The sequence below is a fragment of the Natator depressus genome, chromosome 13 (genome assembly GCF_965152275.1).
Source record: "Natator depressus isolate rNatDep1 chromosome 13, rNatDep2.hap1, whole genome shotgun sequence".
Lineage (NCBI taxonomy): Eukaryota > Metazoa > Chordata > Testudines > Cheloniidae > Natator > Natator depressus.
Window position 1 is genome coordinate 3,764,280 of NC_134246.1, and position 16,023 is coordinate 3,780,302.

At 49.0% G+C, this 16,023-nt stretch overlaps 1 protein-coding gene across 1 annotated transcript in view; it reads left to right on the forward strand.

Annotated features, from left to right (window-relative positions):
* Positions 1-438: 438 nt before the first annotated feature.
* STK35 (serine/threonine kinase 35) overlaps positions 439-16,023 on the forward strand; it is a 31,277-nt gene continuing 15,692 nt past the window's right edge. Inside the window, exons 1-2 of the mRNA XM_074970277.1 lie at positions 439-982; positions 9,148-9,895. Of these exons, the coding sequence (XP_074826378.1) occupies positions 550-982; positions 9,148-9,860 (1,146 nt within the window). The 5' untranslated portion in view covers positions 439-549 and the 3' untranslated portion in view covers positions 9,861-9,895. The remainder of the gene's footprint in view (positions 983-9,147; positions 9,896-16,023) is intronic.

Genomic DNA, 16,023 nt, shown 5'->3' on the forward strand with positions numbered 1-16,023 from the left:
GGGAGGGAGACAGGTAAATGAGTGATTCCTCTCCCCCCTCCCCCTTGGTGCATAATGGACTCTCCCAACTCCCGGCAGCCCGCTATGGAGTGTTTACACTCCGTGGGACAAACCATTCTAAACGGGGGAGAACCAAGACAATGGATTGGGAGCTGAGCCAATGGTAACGCTTGGCAAGGCTCGTAATGCCCCACTAGGATTTTTAATTGGCGTTTGTCGAGCTGCCCGTGGAACCAGCGGCTCCTGTTTTTTCTGGAGGCGTTTGGGGTGGGCGACCCCTTGCTTTCCTCCCTCTCCCCCCAGAATGGTTCGGCCTCACCCTCCTCGGCAGCCGCTATTGGCTCAACCCTTAAAGGGGCAGGCAGGGCGCGCTTTTCTGTCCTCCGACTCAGTCCCACGCCCCTCCGTCTCAATCCCTGCCTGTCGGGCTTGTGTCGTTCGCAGGCTCCGGTTCCCGGAGGCGGCCTATGCTCCCCGCGCCCCGGGCGGAGGGATGAGGAGTGGGGGCCCCGGGCGGCAGCAGCCAGGGCCCCACGCGGCGGAGCAGCCATGGAAACGGCCGCGGCGGACGGCGGCCACAGAGGGACACAAAGGCCCGCGGCCGAGCGGAGGCGGCGGCCGGAGCGGGAGCGGGGCCCGGCGCTGAGGGGCCCCATGGAGCCGGCGGCGGGCGGCGGGGCCGGGGCGCCGCGCTACAGCCTGGTGGCGGAGATCGGGCGCGGCTCCTACGGGGTGGTGTACGAGGCCGTGTCGGGCCGCAGCGGCGCCCGCCTGGCCGTCAAGCGGATCCGCTGCGACGCGCCCGAGAACGTGGAGCTGGCGCTGGCCGAGTTCTGGGCCCTGACCAGTCTGCGGCGCCGCCACCCCAACGTGGTGCGCTTCGAGGAGTGCGTGCTGCAGCGCGACGGGCTGGGCCAGCGCATGAGCCACGGCAACAAGCAGAGCCAGCTGTACCTGCGCCTGGTGGAGACCTCCCTGAAAGGTACCGGGACCCCCGCCCTGGGACACCCCCCCCAGCAACCCCTCTGTAACCCCCCCCCATAACCACAGCTAGCTGTACCTGCGCCTGGTGGAGACCTCCCTGAAAGGTACCGGCCCTCCCTGCCTGGGACCCCCCCCCCAGCAACCCCTCTGTAACCCCCCCCCATAACCACAGCTAGCTGTACCTGCGCCTGGTGGAGACCCCCCTGAAAGGTACCGCCCCCCCCGCCCTGGGACCCCCCCCGTAAACACCCCCCCTCAGTGACCCCTCTGTAAACCCCCCCCCATAACCACAGCCAGCTGTACCTGCGCCTGGTGGAGACCCCCCTGAAAGGTACCGGGACCCCCCCGCCCTGGGACCCCCCCCGTAAACACCCCCCCTCAGTGACCCCTCTGTAAACCCCCCCCCATAACCACAGCCAGCTGTACCTGCGCCTGGTGGAGACCTCCCTGAAAGGTACCGGGACCCCCCTGCCCAGGGACCCCCCCGTAAACACCCCCCCCAGCGACCCCCCTGTAGTGACCCCCCTGTAACCCCCCCCCCATAGCCACAGCCCGCTGTACCTGCGCCTGGTAGAGACCTTCCTGAAAGGTAGCGGGGGCCCCCCCGCCCTGGGACCCCCCCGCCCTGGGACCCCCCCTGTAAACCCCCCCATAGCCACAGCCAGCTGTACCTGCCCCTGGGGGAGACCTCCCTGAAAGTTAGCAGGACCCCCATGCCCTGGGACCCCCCCCCCCGTAACCCCCCCCGCCACAGCCTGCTGTACCTGCGCCTGGGGGAGACCTCCCCGAAAGGTACCGGGACCCCCCCCTCAGCGACCCCCCTGTAAACCCCCGCCCCCCCATAACCACAGCCAGCTGTACCTGTGCCTGGTGGAGATCTCCTGAAAGGTACTGGGACCCCCCCCCATGTAAACACCCCCCCTCAGTGATCCCCCTGTAAAACCACCCCCCATAACCATAGCCAGCTGTACCCGTGTCTGCTGGAGACCTCCCTGAAAGGTACCAGGACCCCCCGCCCTGGGACCCCCCCCCCGAGCGACCCCACTGTAACGCCCCCCCATAGCCACAGCCCGCTGTACCTGCGCCTGGGGGAGACCTCCCTGAAAAGTACCAGCCCTGGGACTCCCAAACCCCCTTCAGCGACACACACACCCTGTGCAACACCCGCTCAGCGATTGCCACAACCAACTCTACCTACGCCTGGTGGAGACCTCCCCGAAAGAGACCTGGCCCCCCAGAGACCCCTCAGCCCTGGGACTGCGACCCCTCTGTACAGTATCCCTCTCAGCAGCAGCCACTGCCTGCTGTACCTATGCTTGGTGGAGATCTCCCTAAAAGATAGCAGGGCCCCCACAGCAACCCCACACGGTGACCTTATAGTCCTGAAACTCTATATGCCCCCACAGCCCTATCAGATCTCCATACACCCCCACAGCAACATCTGCATCTCCTAAAGCCCTGGGAGCTCATATACACCCCACACAGTGACCCCGAATCACCCCCTTTGCAACAAGCAGAGCTAGCTCTACTTGAGCCTGGTGGAGACCTCCCTGAAAGTTACTGGGACCCACCCACAGGACCTGTACACAATCCTGGAACCCTTGTACACCCCTGCCTCCCCCCCCCCCCCCCCCGGACCCTTCATAATACCCACCCATACAGCAACAAGCTATCTCCCCAGCCCCCCACCCCCGGCCTGCTACCTTGTATATATCCTCAGGGGGATCCTCCATAAACCCCTCACACAGCAGAAAGCAGAGACCGCTTTACCTGTATCTGCTATAAGATCCCCCTACCCCTGCCACACAACTCCTCCCCCAGCCCCTTTCCCCATACAGCTTCAACCAGGGGCCTTCCATAACCCCTGTATTCCCACTCAACTGTAAGGAAGACCTGTTCTACTTGTGCCACACCTCTGGGTCCCACTCTATACTCCCACCCCCGAGGAAGGAGGGAGGCTCCCATAGCTCTCTCAGGGATTCCTCCTCATAAACCCAGCAACAGGCAGAGTCAACTATGCATGTTTCTCAGGAAGAACTTTCTGAAAGATAATTAGAACCCTAGGCATGGGTACCACCCTTGAGGGCCCTGCCCCTCCTCCAGTGAGACCCACCTCATTTATAATAAGCAGGGCCAACCTTATCTGAGTCTGGAGACCAAGCAGAAAGGTAGTGGGGGCGCCCCTCAGGTCCCTCGTTGTACTGTCCCTGTAGTGGAGTCCTTCCCTGGGAACTGGGGAAAGAGGTTCCCCAGGGCAATATTCTCCCCTGAAAGATTCCTGTATGTTCTCCTCTACCCTAGAAACTGCCTCAGGCAGAAGCCATCCCCTCTCCCTCAGACCTTCCCTCATGGCAACAAGTGGAGCCAATTGTATATGAAAGTAAAAGATTCTGCTGAAGGAAGCTGTAAATTGGGGAGACCACCCTGGGACCCCTATCCCCTTCCTACCCTGAGGGGGAGACATGCACTGCATTGCAACAGTCAAAGCCAGCTTGAACCTGCATTTTGGTGAATTTCTCCCTCAAAGCTACTGCACCCCCTCATCGTCCTCATACCTATCCTGTCATCACAGACCTGTCAGTGAGCTTTGAGTTCTGCTGTTTGCTAGGTGAAGACCCCGTACGCTCCAAAACGCATTGGTTCACCCCCAAAAAACTTCAATAGCTTGCAGCTCAGTTACCTCCAAAGCTATTGTAACTTCTACAGTGATATTGTACTGATAGGTGCTTTGAAGTAGGTAAACAGTTGGGGGGAGACCTCACCAAAAGCTACTGTACCTCAGTTTCCCCTTCCCCAGTCACCCAAGGCACTGGTGCTTGATTGTGCCCCTCTTGTTCCCCGCCACCAACAGTGTTCTGGCCTCTGAGCCCAGCACTTAGAATCCCTGCTGTGCCATTCTGCATGACCTCAGCTGGGCTATTTACAGGCATGCACAGATGTTGTGCCAACGTGCGGAGGTTCAGGATGTGGGGATTAACTCGTGCTTCTCATTTTGGATGAGTCTCAAGTAACAGACCACTAGACTGTAGGGTTCAAATTCTTTAGCAGAGTGAATGTCATTTATGATCTGAAATTCATTATTCGGCATCTCCGGTTAAAGCAAAATGCAGCTGAAGCTGAGCACCGGGCTTGGAGTTCCATTAGTCTCAATTGAAGGACCATTGAGAGGGAAGTACGTATGTTGGCAATGTGCAAAGCCACAGCCTTCATACATACACATGTTCAGGGCTCATGTTTGACCACGTGCCCTGTCGGCTGTTCTAGCCAATGGTGTCAATGTACATAACTCTCTTATTAGAGGGTGACTGAACCTAGATAGGGCAGTGCTCGCTAGCATGTCGGCTAACATGCTACAAACTGGCTGCGCAGCTGCCTGGACTCCGTGCTGTAGCTCTCTAAATACTTCTACAGTGTCCATGATATACAGCCTGCACCCTAGTTACAACACAGCAGTGCAAATGCCACCAGCTTATACCAGTGTCTGTGGCCATCTCTCTTCAGTGCAGTGTGCTGGCCATATCTTCTGTTTGCCATGTGACTCTTAACAGCTGGTATCTTGAGCTAACGAGTGTCTTTTAAGATTACATCTAATTGCAACAATGGAGAAAGGGACACCAGTTCGATAGCTGTTAAATTTGCTCAGTGATTTGACTGAATGAAGTCACTTTGAAATGTTGAGGTTCCAAAAGGTGTTTCAGGGAAATGTCACTGTGGCAATGAAGGGGTTAGTGCACCTTATGCATCCTACACCACCTAGAATGGAGTGCAATGTCACTGAATTCAGTTGGACTTTATGTAAACGCTCTTACATCATGGATCAGTCTCAGAACTTGTCTATTAATTGTCTTTTCTCTTAGTCTCCCTCTGCTGCCTGCTCTGTAAAAACCCAGAGGCAGAAGAAGACTATTCCCAGTAGTTTTCTCTATGCAAAGTTCAAAACCTGCTGAGGAAAACTAACTAGAACTCAGTCCTTCCATGCACCCTTCAGAGACAAAAACCAGGGAAGGATCCCAACAATTGAGGGGGGGAGAGGGGAGTGGCCAACGAATCACCCAAAAAAGCCATAGAGTGCAAATAAAGAAAGGGGAGGATCAAGGCTAGAGGAGGAAGAAGGCAAATGCAGGAATAGAAGGGAGACTAGTGTCCCATGTTGCTTTTCCCACTACACCTACTGCAAGGTGCCTGCTCTTTCTGCTGTTTGTGTGTAGCATTCCCGCATAAGTCAGAGTAGGAGGCTAGATCATTAGCAGAATTTAAAATGCTAAATTCCTACCCAAAGGCCATGTTCTATCCTGTGTGTATAGGATTCCTATTAATAGTCTCGGTGTAGTTTATGGTCCCAATTGTGTAGCTCTGCCACACAAACCCTAACCTGGTCCTCACCACATGAGGGCTAACACATCTCCGCCCCCCATGTAACAATCAGCACCCTCTTCAAAACTCAGCTACGTGCAGTCTTCAGACTCACTGTCACAGTGGTGTGAATGTGCACGTGCAACCTGAGTGTAACATTTGTTGTACCTTTTTGTGTCTATGGGGCCAGATTCTCTGCTTTGGTTCCAGCTGACTTGCACTGTCTCAATAGCACAAAACTGCTTGAAAGCAGCCCTGAAGGATCAGTAGAGGATTGGCCCTGATGTAGGGGAGGTAGTTGCCATTGCCAGTTCTATGCCACTCACTCCCTGATGTGTGGGTAAGGGGACATGCCAGAGGGGAGGGCTGAGGAGAGCCTATGGGATCACTGCAACCAGCATAATCCAAAGCATCCTAAGGACTCTCCTAAATTATGCTGAAGGCCATTTTGGTCCCCATCTGACCCAGGATCAGGGGAGGAGAAAGGTGGCTTGGAGCAGCTTTTTCCCAGCTCTCATCATGCCTATTGTCTAAACCTTTCATTGTTCTTGGTCACTTAATTTCACTTTCGGAAATTCCATTTTAGCTACTACTATGTCAGCTCTTTAAATGGAGGCTCTTTATTTCGACAACAGAAAGGTGATTTAACAAATTTAAAATAATTTTCTGGGTTATAGAAAAAGTGAATAAATATTGCTCCTGGCATAGACCTGGTAGGTCAGTGTCCCACCCCCAGTTACTAGCACTGTACTTAGCTGCATCCACAGTAGTAGGCCATCTTGACACGAGAGGGCTTGGCTTGTGGGAGTCCAGTGGCTGAGGATGTGCTTCAAAACTCAACAATCTTCTCTTTGCTCTTAAAAACTGAAGGCTTCTTCTTCATTGCTAAGCCAATATTTCAGCTTGTTGGAAACTGACTGGCTCTGTTACTGAGCTTGGCCGCCACCACACAGGTCACACTTGTAGAAAGGTGCCCATCAACACCACTAGAATCTGAATGCTTTTGCATTCCCACATGTGCCCTATACCTTGGTACTGCCTGCACTCCTACTTTTGTAGGATATGCACACGAGGGGTGTGCCATTGTGTTATAAGCAGAGTCCATACATCCTCAGGCATAGAATACACAACACATAGAACAGCTGTTCAGAGTTATTACCAAAACAGTAAAAAGAAAATTATGCTCGAATAAATTGGTTAGTCTCTAAGGTGCCACAAGTACTCCTTTTCTTTTTCTTTTTGCGAATACAGACTAACACGGCTGCTACTCTGAAACCTACCAAAATAGTGTAATTCCTTGCCAGGAATAGCCATCCAACCCAAAATCTTCCTGCAGGGGGCTGGAGCAGCACTGACTGAAGGGTATACACAAACTCTTAATGAGGTGTTGTGTGTTTTTTTTTTTTAATTAAGTTGAGTTAATAAAGTTATAAACTATAAGTACTCGTAACTGTTTTGACTGACTGTGCAAACGTTTTTGTTCCCAAGACCAGTAGCTCTGTCTTTGGTTTTCCATTCTGTCATGTCCTTTTCCCACTTTCCCACCAAGGGCGGCTCAGACAGTGGCTGCTGTTTTCCTGTTCTGAGTTTTCATCTCCAGAAACAAATAACCCTTCCTTCCCCAAATAGACTGTTTGCCACCGAGACTCTAACTTGGAGGGATTCCCTCTTTACAGTACTCTTATTCGGGAGCCTTGGTTTGGCCTGCCCAGCACATGCCACCAGCACACCACCTCCTGATGGCTTGTTTAAAGCAGGGGTTCTCAACCTTTCTCTTTCTAAGCCTCCCCACCCACGCCACCCCCATGCTATAAAAACTCCACAGCCCGCCTGTGCCATAACTGTTTGTCTGCATATAGAAAAGGAGTGCTTGTGGCACCTTAGAGACTAACCAATTTATTTGAGCATGAGCTTTCGTGAGCTACAGCTCACTTCATTGGATGCATATTGTGGAAACTGCAGAAGACATTATATACACAGAGACCATGAAACAATACCTCCTCCCACCTGGCATATAAAAGCCAGGGCCAGCATTGGGGGGTAGGTAGGAGGAAGCAGGGCAATTGCTCAGGGCCCCATACCACAGGTGGTCCCACAAAACTAAATTACTCAGGCTTCAGCCCCAGGTGATAGGGCTTCAGCTTTCTGCCCTGTGCTCCAGTGAGTCTGTTGGTGGCCCTGTTTGGTGGACCCCCGAAACCTGCTTGCAGCCCCCAAGGGGGCCTTGGGCCCCTTGTTGAGAACTGCTGGTTTAAAGGGTCTCCCTCCCACTCCTCCCTCTGATCTAACTTTCATCATTCACATAGGACAGGGAGGTACAGCCGGATCCTTCTTTTCTAATTTCCATGGCAGTAGTCATGGTTACAGACTGTTTATGCAAATAACCAATATTTCTCTCCACCTACCCATACCAATCACTGACCATTACAGAGACTGTTATTAAAGAGCTGATGACTTGGCTTGTTTGGTGTTCTTTGGCTTTATCAGCCATTGGAAATCCTGGTTTCTTTCCCATGCGGTCTCTGGAGTCTGTGCTAAAACGTTTATTTGCTGGAGGGTGGAGTCATTTAACACATTTTAACTCTTCAGCTCTGCCCATATGTTTTGATAGAAAAAGTAGAGGCAATTGAGTTGAGTACTCTGGGTTTATGATGAAATTTAATTCTCAACATCTTATGAGGAAATACTCCAGTTGCACTAACAGGTTCTGCCTGTATAACCAAGGTCAACTTCCATCTTCTCTCCTGCATCATGTTAGTTCACTACATTCAGGAAGTGCTATTTGCTAGGAGGTAAACAGTTCAAGATTCCTCCCCTCCCTGCTGGGAATATGGCTGTAGGCACAGATATCATCCCAAATAAGCTCCAGTGGTAATCAGTAGTCTTTGTACTGGTATAACTATATCTACCCGAGGGCTTTTACCAATATACACCTATGTTAGCAAAAAATCGTACCCCTTACCAACAGAAACAATGAGGAGTCCAGTGGCACCTTAAAGACTTAACAGATTTATTTGGGCATAAGCTTTCATGGGTAAAAAAGGGATCTGAAGAATTGGGTTTTTACCCACAAAAGCCTATGCCCAAATAAATCTGTTAGTCTTTGAGGTGCCAGCAGACTCCTTTTTGTTTTTGTGGATACAGACTAACGCAGCTACCCCTCTGATACTTACCAATGGAGTTATGCCAGTAAATCTTAGAGTAGGCCAGCCCTTAGTGGCTCCCGTCACCACAGCGGAGGAAACACTATAGGAGAGCAAGCTCGATTCTCTTCTGATTCCTACATCATTAGCAAGGCTGAGAATTCTAACTGCAGAATCTTACTGGTGGTAAATGCAGAAACTGAAAAACATAGCTTGGTTTTCAGATTCCAGGTGGAGTGTGCAGGACTGATAGTAAAACTGTTCACTTGCAATCTGAGCTCTGTAGAAACTAAAGAGGGTGGGTTCACGTTTACCTCCTCTCAATGCCATTTGTAGAACAACTTTTAAGCAAACCGTCCTTTAAGCTGGTGTCTAGGGTACGGTTGTGACTGTGATAGGAAGTGAAAATATTCTACAGCCGCCTCATTCCACAGGGCCCCAAAGCAGTTAAACTGTAGAGATGAGGGTGTCAGTCAGCCCATCTGCAGCCTTCTGCATAACTTACAAATGACACACTTAGCAGCAGTGATCACCAGCATGTTCTCGTGAGGGCGGCTCTGGCTAGACTCCTCAGGACCTTCCGCTGCATTTAAAACAGAACTGTCTTACCATGGCTAACCTCTTGCTGTGTCTGCCATTACTATGCCTCTTTCTTTCTTTTTGTAAGGTGAGAGGATCTTGGGCTATGCCGAGGAGCCCTGTTATCTCTGGTTCGTCATGGAGTTCTGTGAAGGGGGAGATCTGAATCAGTACGTGCTCTCGCGGCGACCAGACCCGGCCACTAACAAGAGTTTCATGCTACAGCTAACCAGCGCAATTGCCTTCCTGCACAAGAACCATATTGTGCACAGGGACCTGAAGCCAGACAACATCTTGATCACCGAGAAGTCTGGCACCCCGGTTCTCAAGGTGGCAGACTTCGGACTCAGCAAGGTCTGTGCTGGGCTGACGGCTCGGGGCAAGGAAGGTGGGAATGATAACAAAAATGTGAATGTGAACAAGTACTGGCTGTCTTCAGCCTGCGGCTCTGACTTCTACATGGCCCCTGAGGTCTGGGAGGGACACTACACTGCCAAGGCAGACATCTTTGCCCTGGGCATCATCATCTGGGCCATGATTGAGAGGATAACTTTCATCGACGCAGAGACCAAGAAGGAGCTACTGGGGACCTACATCAAGCAGGGCACAGAGATTGTGCCCGTTGGGGAAGCACTGCTAGAAAACCCAAAGATGGAGTTGCATATCCCCCAGAAACGCAGGACTTCCATGTCTGAGGGGATCAAGCAACTCTTGAAAGACATGTTAGCTGCTAACCCACAGGATCGACCTGATGCCTTTGAGCTTGAAACCAGAATGGACCAGGTTACATGTGCTGCTTAAATTCAGGGCAAAGCATTAGTGCATTTTGCAATTGGGTAAGTGTTCTGCAGTTTTTCTGCAACTCTTTTCTTCACTTATTGCACCATCCCACTTATTGGCTGTACTGTGTAATGGCACAGTGGAGCCTTTTATATTCTTAGCTATTTATCCACTGACTCATGTAAGGACTACTTCCTGAGGCTTTCATCCACCTTTATTTAAATAAAAAAATCGTAAAAGGAGATGGAAAACAGAACTAGCAGCATCCCTGTCTAATGTTCTCCAAACCCTATACTGGAAACAGTGTCTAACACAAGTCTCGGATGCCTGAGAGGACCCCTGCCTCACTCACTGACCGAGCTGGCTAGTGTATTTCTATAGTTAAGGTTACTAGAACCACTGTGATGAGAAACAAACCAAAATCTATGAGATCTTACTTTTGTGTGCTCGTCCCCACACCATCACTCACCTGAGCAGAGTAAGGTCTCTAGGCAACTCATCCCTGCCTAGAGACCTTACTCTGCTCAGGTGAGTGATGTGGTGAGGCAAGGGACCACTCAAACAATTAGGACAAAAGCTTGCCTGCTGGCTCATTCTCTGCGCACTGACCAACTAGAGGGAGGGATCCTGCAGGGAAAGAATAGTATGCTAATGTGATCCTTGTATCATGTGTACACATGAGGGGACAGAAGGCTTCATTGGCTGCCTTGTCGATAACTAGAGTGTGTCCCTTTGCAGCCTTAATGTTCTCTTAATTGTGGGTTTTGCATGTAATATAGCAATTTTCTTCTGTTTGTACACAAATGAAGCTCATCACTATGCTCAGAGGCCTTCCCATGATAAGGTGCCATATTCCACTCATTAGCTATCTTTTGGATGCAGTACAGTTTTGCAATACATACTTTCCACATCAAAGGACCTCCTCTACTTAATGGTTGCAATCAGGCTGAGCCTAGTTTAGGCAACCCTGAAGCTGGAACATTGGACATCCGATCTCCTGGGCTCTGCACACCCATTCCCACCTCCAATATAATGTACTGGACTGATAACACCCTTATTGAATTTGAAGAGCTAAAACAGCTGTGCACACTGCTTAGGCATATACTGGGTAAAGTGGCAGGTGAGTTTTCAGCATGCACAATCCTGCTTCATCTAGAAGGAATGTAATTGGTCGTGTTTCATTTTTACTTCCCAGTATTAAATAAGGGAATTCCTTCTAGCATGAAATATACTCGTGCAATGCCAGACACATGTTCCTGTATTTGGCACAGTTGGGCGATATAAGCCTTCACAGGCAGAACGTTTACAGAATTGTTGTATTTTAACAGATTGCTCCCAGCTCATTTAAATGGAACCTCTTTCCTTCTAGGCTCAGTTCCCTAAACCACACCTAGGAACTCCAAAATTCAAGGAGGAAGCAAAGCTCTCATAGTTTGCCCTTGCCACTGCTGTATTCAGAACCTAAAGGACTCCAGTAGCCAAAAGCCTTGTCTGTCAGAGCTGTAGAACTAGGGAATAGGGGTTACATTGAGGTGGTGTCCTCAGTACCTGGGAAGTATTTATTTGTGGCAAAGCCACTTAGAAACAAAAGTAGTTACTAGGGACTCCCCAAGCCAAAGAACTGGGATGAAACTGGAAAATTGCAGATCTGGGAGATGAAAGTAAAACTGCCCTTTGGAGAATCTTGGTCTTTCAAAAGCTCCTGCAGTGTTCTCTGTATAATGCTGATCAGGAATGATCTGTGACACTTCATTAGTGGAAAAATGACTAAACTGGAACTTAGCCCACCTGTTCTGCTTGCTGTGGTCAGGAGACTGAGGAGCTCATACTCAAATTAAATATTGAAGGAAATTACAGATTGGAGCTGCCTTGGCACGTCACTATTTTCCTCCTTCATGGTGAAGTTGTGCAACATGTGATAAGATCAACCCGTAGACTAGAGACATGCCTCTGCAGTAATATGCATGTACAACAGGATGAGTTAAGGGCACTTTGGCAGCCCTGGCTCCTAATTTCCTCGCTGCTGTTGATTTGCCTTGACCTAAAGTGAGCATTCTGAAGATTATGTAATCTTCCCTCCCCTTTCTCTAGACACCAGTTTGGAATGTGCCCAGACAAGTACGTTATTTGGGGCATTTCTTACCAGCGTCAATCAGCAGCTGGTTTTCTCAGCTGAAGAGCTGCTGTGATTGAACTAAGATTTTTATTTTTTTGGTAAGAATCTGACTTAACCCAGGAAAGCAAAGACACCCTTAGTTGAGACTTTGTTCTAGATACTCACCCTCTAATGCCATGTATGTGATAAAAGGTACATCACAGTGAGTGACTGAATGGTGGGGCTGCATTAGTGCACAGGATGGTGGATCATTGGCTGTGTATAATGCAGGTTCCTGATGAGGTTGAGGTAGGGAGTTAAGAATGAATGAGCAGAATTGTGAACCCTTGAAATGGACTTCAGTGATAACTGATCCTTACCTGTTCTGGTATGACTAGATGCTACTAGAATAGCATCCTTCACCTTTTGGTTTTAAGGGAAGAGGTGGATGTTTTCCTCCCGTGGGGGTTGGGGATATGCTATTTTTAAAGCACCTGGCATCATGCATCTCCCGAGTGGTCCATGTTTTGCCTCTGCTGTTGCCATCTGTGATCACTCATGCTCTGCTGAGTTATGTAACAAGCCCGTGCCCTCTGGGGAAAATCCATTCTGCACATATCTGCAGAATAGTAAATGCAGGGATAATAAACAGAGAGGACAGTCCTACCCTGCAGCGGTTTACTTAAAACTCTAGCTGCCTGTTCAGATTCTCCCCTTCCCTATCCATGGATGGAGCCAGCAATTAGTCTTCACCAAATGTTTCCTTTAGTGACCCAGCCACAGTGGAAGTGGTTACCACTCATATAACTAAACTGAATGTGCCATCGTGGCTATGCTTTGCTTGTCCCCAGTAGCTGAGCTGAGTGCCGGCCATATGTTCATTGTAGACTTGGCGCATTATTTTGCATGATGGGGAAGTATTTCTCTGGTTCCTTCACTGTGCAGCAGTGCTCTTACATGCATGGCTTTTTAAACAGCATTCACACCTTCAAATCCACAATAGGTCCCTTACGCTAAAGCTCAGCAACAATGAAACATTCCCAACTCTTAAGTCTGAAACTGCCTGAGAAGCTTTAAATGAACTTAAATCAGTGCCTGAGGTCAACATTAGTGCCCTAGCAGTTGAGCATTTAACCACAAGTCACTTCCCACAGCAAGTGTAACTTTGACCCTTATGAACCTTGTATCTTGAATTGCTGTATGTGCCATTCAGAACAGGCCTCTCATTTCTGTTTGAAGAGTTAAATGGCAAGAGACGTCAGACTGTAATTTAACTAAAGTTCATGTCCTAGCTTAGACACCACGCAATGCTGCCAGCCAGAGCTTGCCCACACTGGCCCCTTCTGGCTTCTCAAGGTCCAAGGGGGCTCGTGTCTCTACACTGATGCTACACATATTGCAGATCTGCCACTCAGCAGATTTTATATTTAACCAATATTTAGGGTTTTGTGGGAGAAAGTGTTCCTGCTGTTCTGCTGCTGAAGCCAGCTGGAACCCGTGAAGGTGACCTTCCTACTGGTTTTACCAGCCTGGCTGAGTACCCCAGAGCTGTCTGTCCCACATGGTTACTCAGACTGTCCTAGCTGTTGCTCCTGACTCTGCGCGCACAGACTTTCTCTGTAAGAGTAAAAAGAAAAGGAGGACTTGTGGCACCTTAGAGACTAACACATTTATTCGAGCATAAGCTTTTGTGAGCTACAGCTCACTTCATCGGATGCATTCAGTGGAAAATACAGTGAGGAGATTTATATACATAGAGAACTTGAAACAATGGGTGTTACCGTACACACTGTAACGAGAGTGATCACTTAAGGTAAGCTATTACCAGCAGGAGGGGCGGGGGGGGAACTTTTGTAGTGATAATCAAGGTGGGCCACTTCCAGCAGTTGACAAGAACGTCTGAGGAACAGTGGGGGGTGGAGGGGAGGAATAAACATGGGGAAATAATTTTACTTTGTGTAATGACCCATCCACTCCCAGTCTCTATTCAATCCTAAGTTAATTGTATCCAGTTTGCAAATGAATTCCAATTCAGCAGTCTCTTGTTGGAGTCTGTTTTTGAAGTTTTTTTGTTGAAGAATTGCAACTTTTAGGTCTGTAATCGAGTGACCAAAGAGATTGAAGTCTTCTCCAACTGGTTTTTGAATGTTTTAACTGCTGGAAATAGCCCACCTTGATTATCACTACAAAAGGTTTCCCGCCCCCCGCTCTCCTGCTGGTAATAGCTCACCTTAAGTGATCACTCTCGTTACAGTGTGTATGGTAACACCCATTGTTTCATGTTCTCTATGTATATAAATCTCCCCACTGTATTTTCCACTGAATGCATCCAATGAAGTGAGCTGTAGCTCACGAAAGCTTATGCGCAAATAAATTTGTTAGTCTCTAAGCTGCCACAAGTACTCCTTTTCTTTTTGCGAATACAGACTAACACGGCTGCTACTCTGAAACCTGTCTGTAAGAGTAGAAGGCATTCCCTGCAATGTTTGTGTGCATATTTCACTGAAATAAAAGGAATTTTTTTTTTCTCCTCCTCATTTGAGTAGACACCAAGGGGTAAGGCTTTCACAGGACCCCAGCTTCTGGAGAGTGCTGTCACTCTTACCTAAGGTCTTATACACAATCTATACAATCTTTCCCTTTCTAGGTATGTGATACAGAAGTTATTCAGTACAACCAGAAACTGAGCTGTTTGATCTGGGTGGGTGACCTCAGGTTAATCCCTTGATTCCTGTAGATGTTTAGCATGGTTACTGCACTTGCATTACACATTAGTAGGTACTTAACCTCTCCATGCCTCAAGGGGGAGGCTGACTGTAAGCATGAAAGTGGTTGGATAATATCACTTGTAAGTAACTGTCAGCATTAATGTGCATTCCATCTTGTGGGTCTGATTCTGCCTTGTTCCTTGGTGCAGAGCAACACTAAAGGGGCAGAAGCAGGCCAGGCAGTTTCTTTGTGGCTAGAGACACACAGGATTTCCTTCCTTGTTCACTCTGCAGTTATCATCCTGTTCTGTATTTCGGTGAAAGCATGTACTGCTTGATCACAGACAGTGGCATCAGTTCCCCCTTTTCCCAGCTGTGCACTGCATTCTAGTGTTGTGGCCACTGTGGAATATGTACGCGGCGGACTTCCCTCTCCCTGTGTTAACTGTGGCAGCAAACCATCCCTTATGGTTACAGGTTAGGCAAGTTACTTATATTTGGACATCAGTATAGTACTGGATGTAGTTAAATATCTATACAGCTAGGAACCTAGGGCACTCTGGCAGGGATGAGTTGCCTAGAGACATTACTCTGATCAGGTGAGTGATGGTATGGGGACGAGCACACACAAGAAAGATCTCATAGATTTTGGTTTGTGTCTCATCACAGTGGTTCTAGTAACCTTAACTATAGAAATAAGCAGATACTAAGAGGAGTAAAGGCAAGATCTTTCCTGTGCTGTTCTGATAGTTGAGGCTTTGGGCCCCCTAGAGTGATCTTGCATAACTTACCTTTCAAAAGCTATAAACATCCTGATTAATGCTGTCCCGAAACTGCTTCAAGAGCTGTTCTTCTTTGAGAATGGAAAGTGTTATTTTAGAATAGTTGAAGTGTGATCGGAGGGTATACAGAGCTGTTAGCACTGGGTATTCCTCAACAACCACATGTCCAGAAAGTTTAAGGTTGCCAGGTAGTGCCTTGAGCCCTTCCAGAAGGGGGTAGTGGCTAAACTTAAACCTCTGAAAACAGGAAATATAGAGCTAAAAAAAAAACACCTATACAATCTTAACCTTGTCCTCTTTGAGTGCTGCCGTAATATTCCTGTAACACACATGCTGAAGCCCTGCCCCTGCAGCTAGGGTAGAACACTCAGGGAATAGGCCACGTGAGCAGTATAGGACTAAGTCCAACACCTTCCCTTTGCTACAGCAAAACTTGTTTAGCTGACATGGACTGAACAAGAGCTGCCTACACCCCACTCACTGTGCCTGCACCACAGAAACCACCACATTTTACAAGCCCTTCACCCTTACGGACCGCATTCTATCCAACATTATGCTTTCACTTACCAGTCATTAAACCCACAGTTCACTCCTATTCC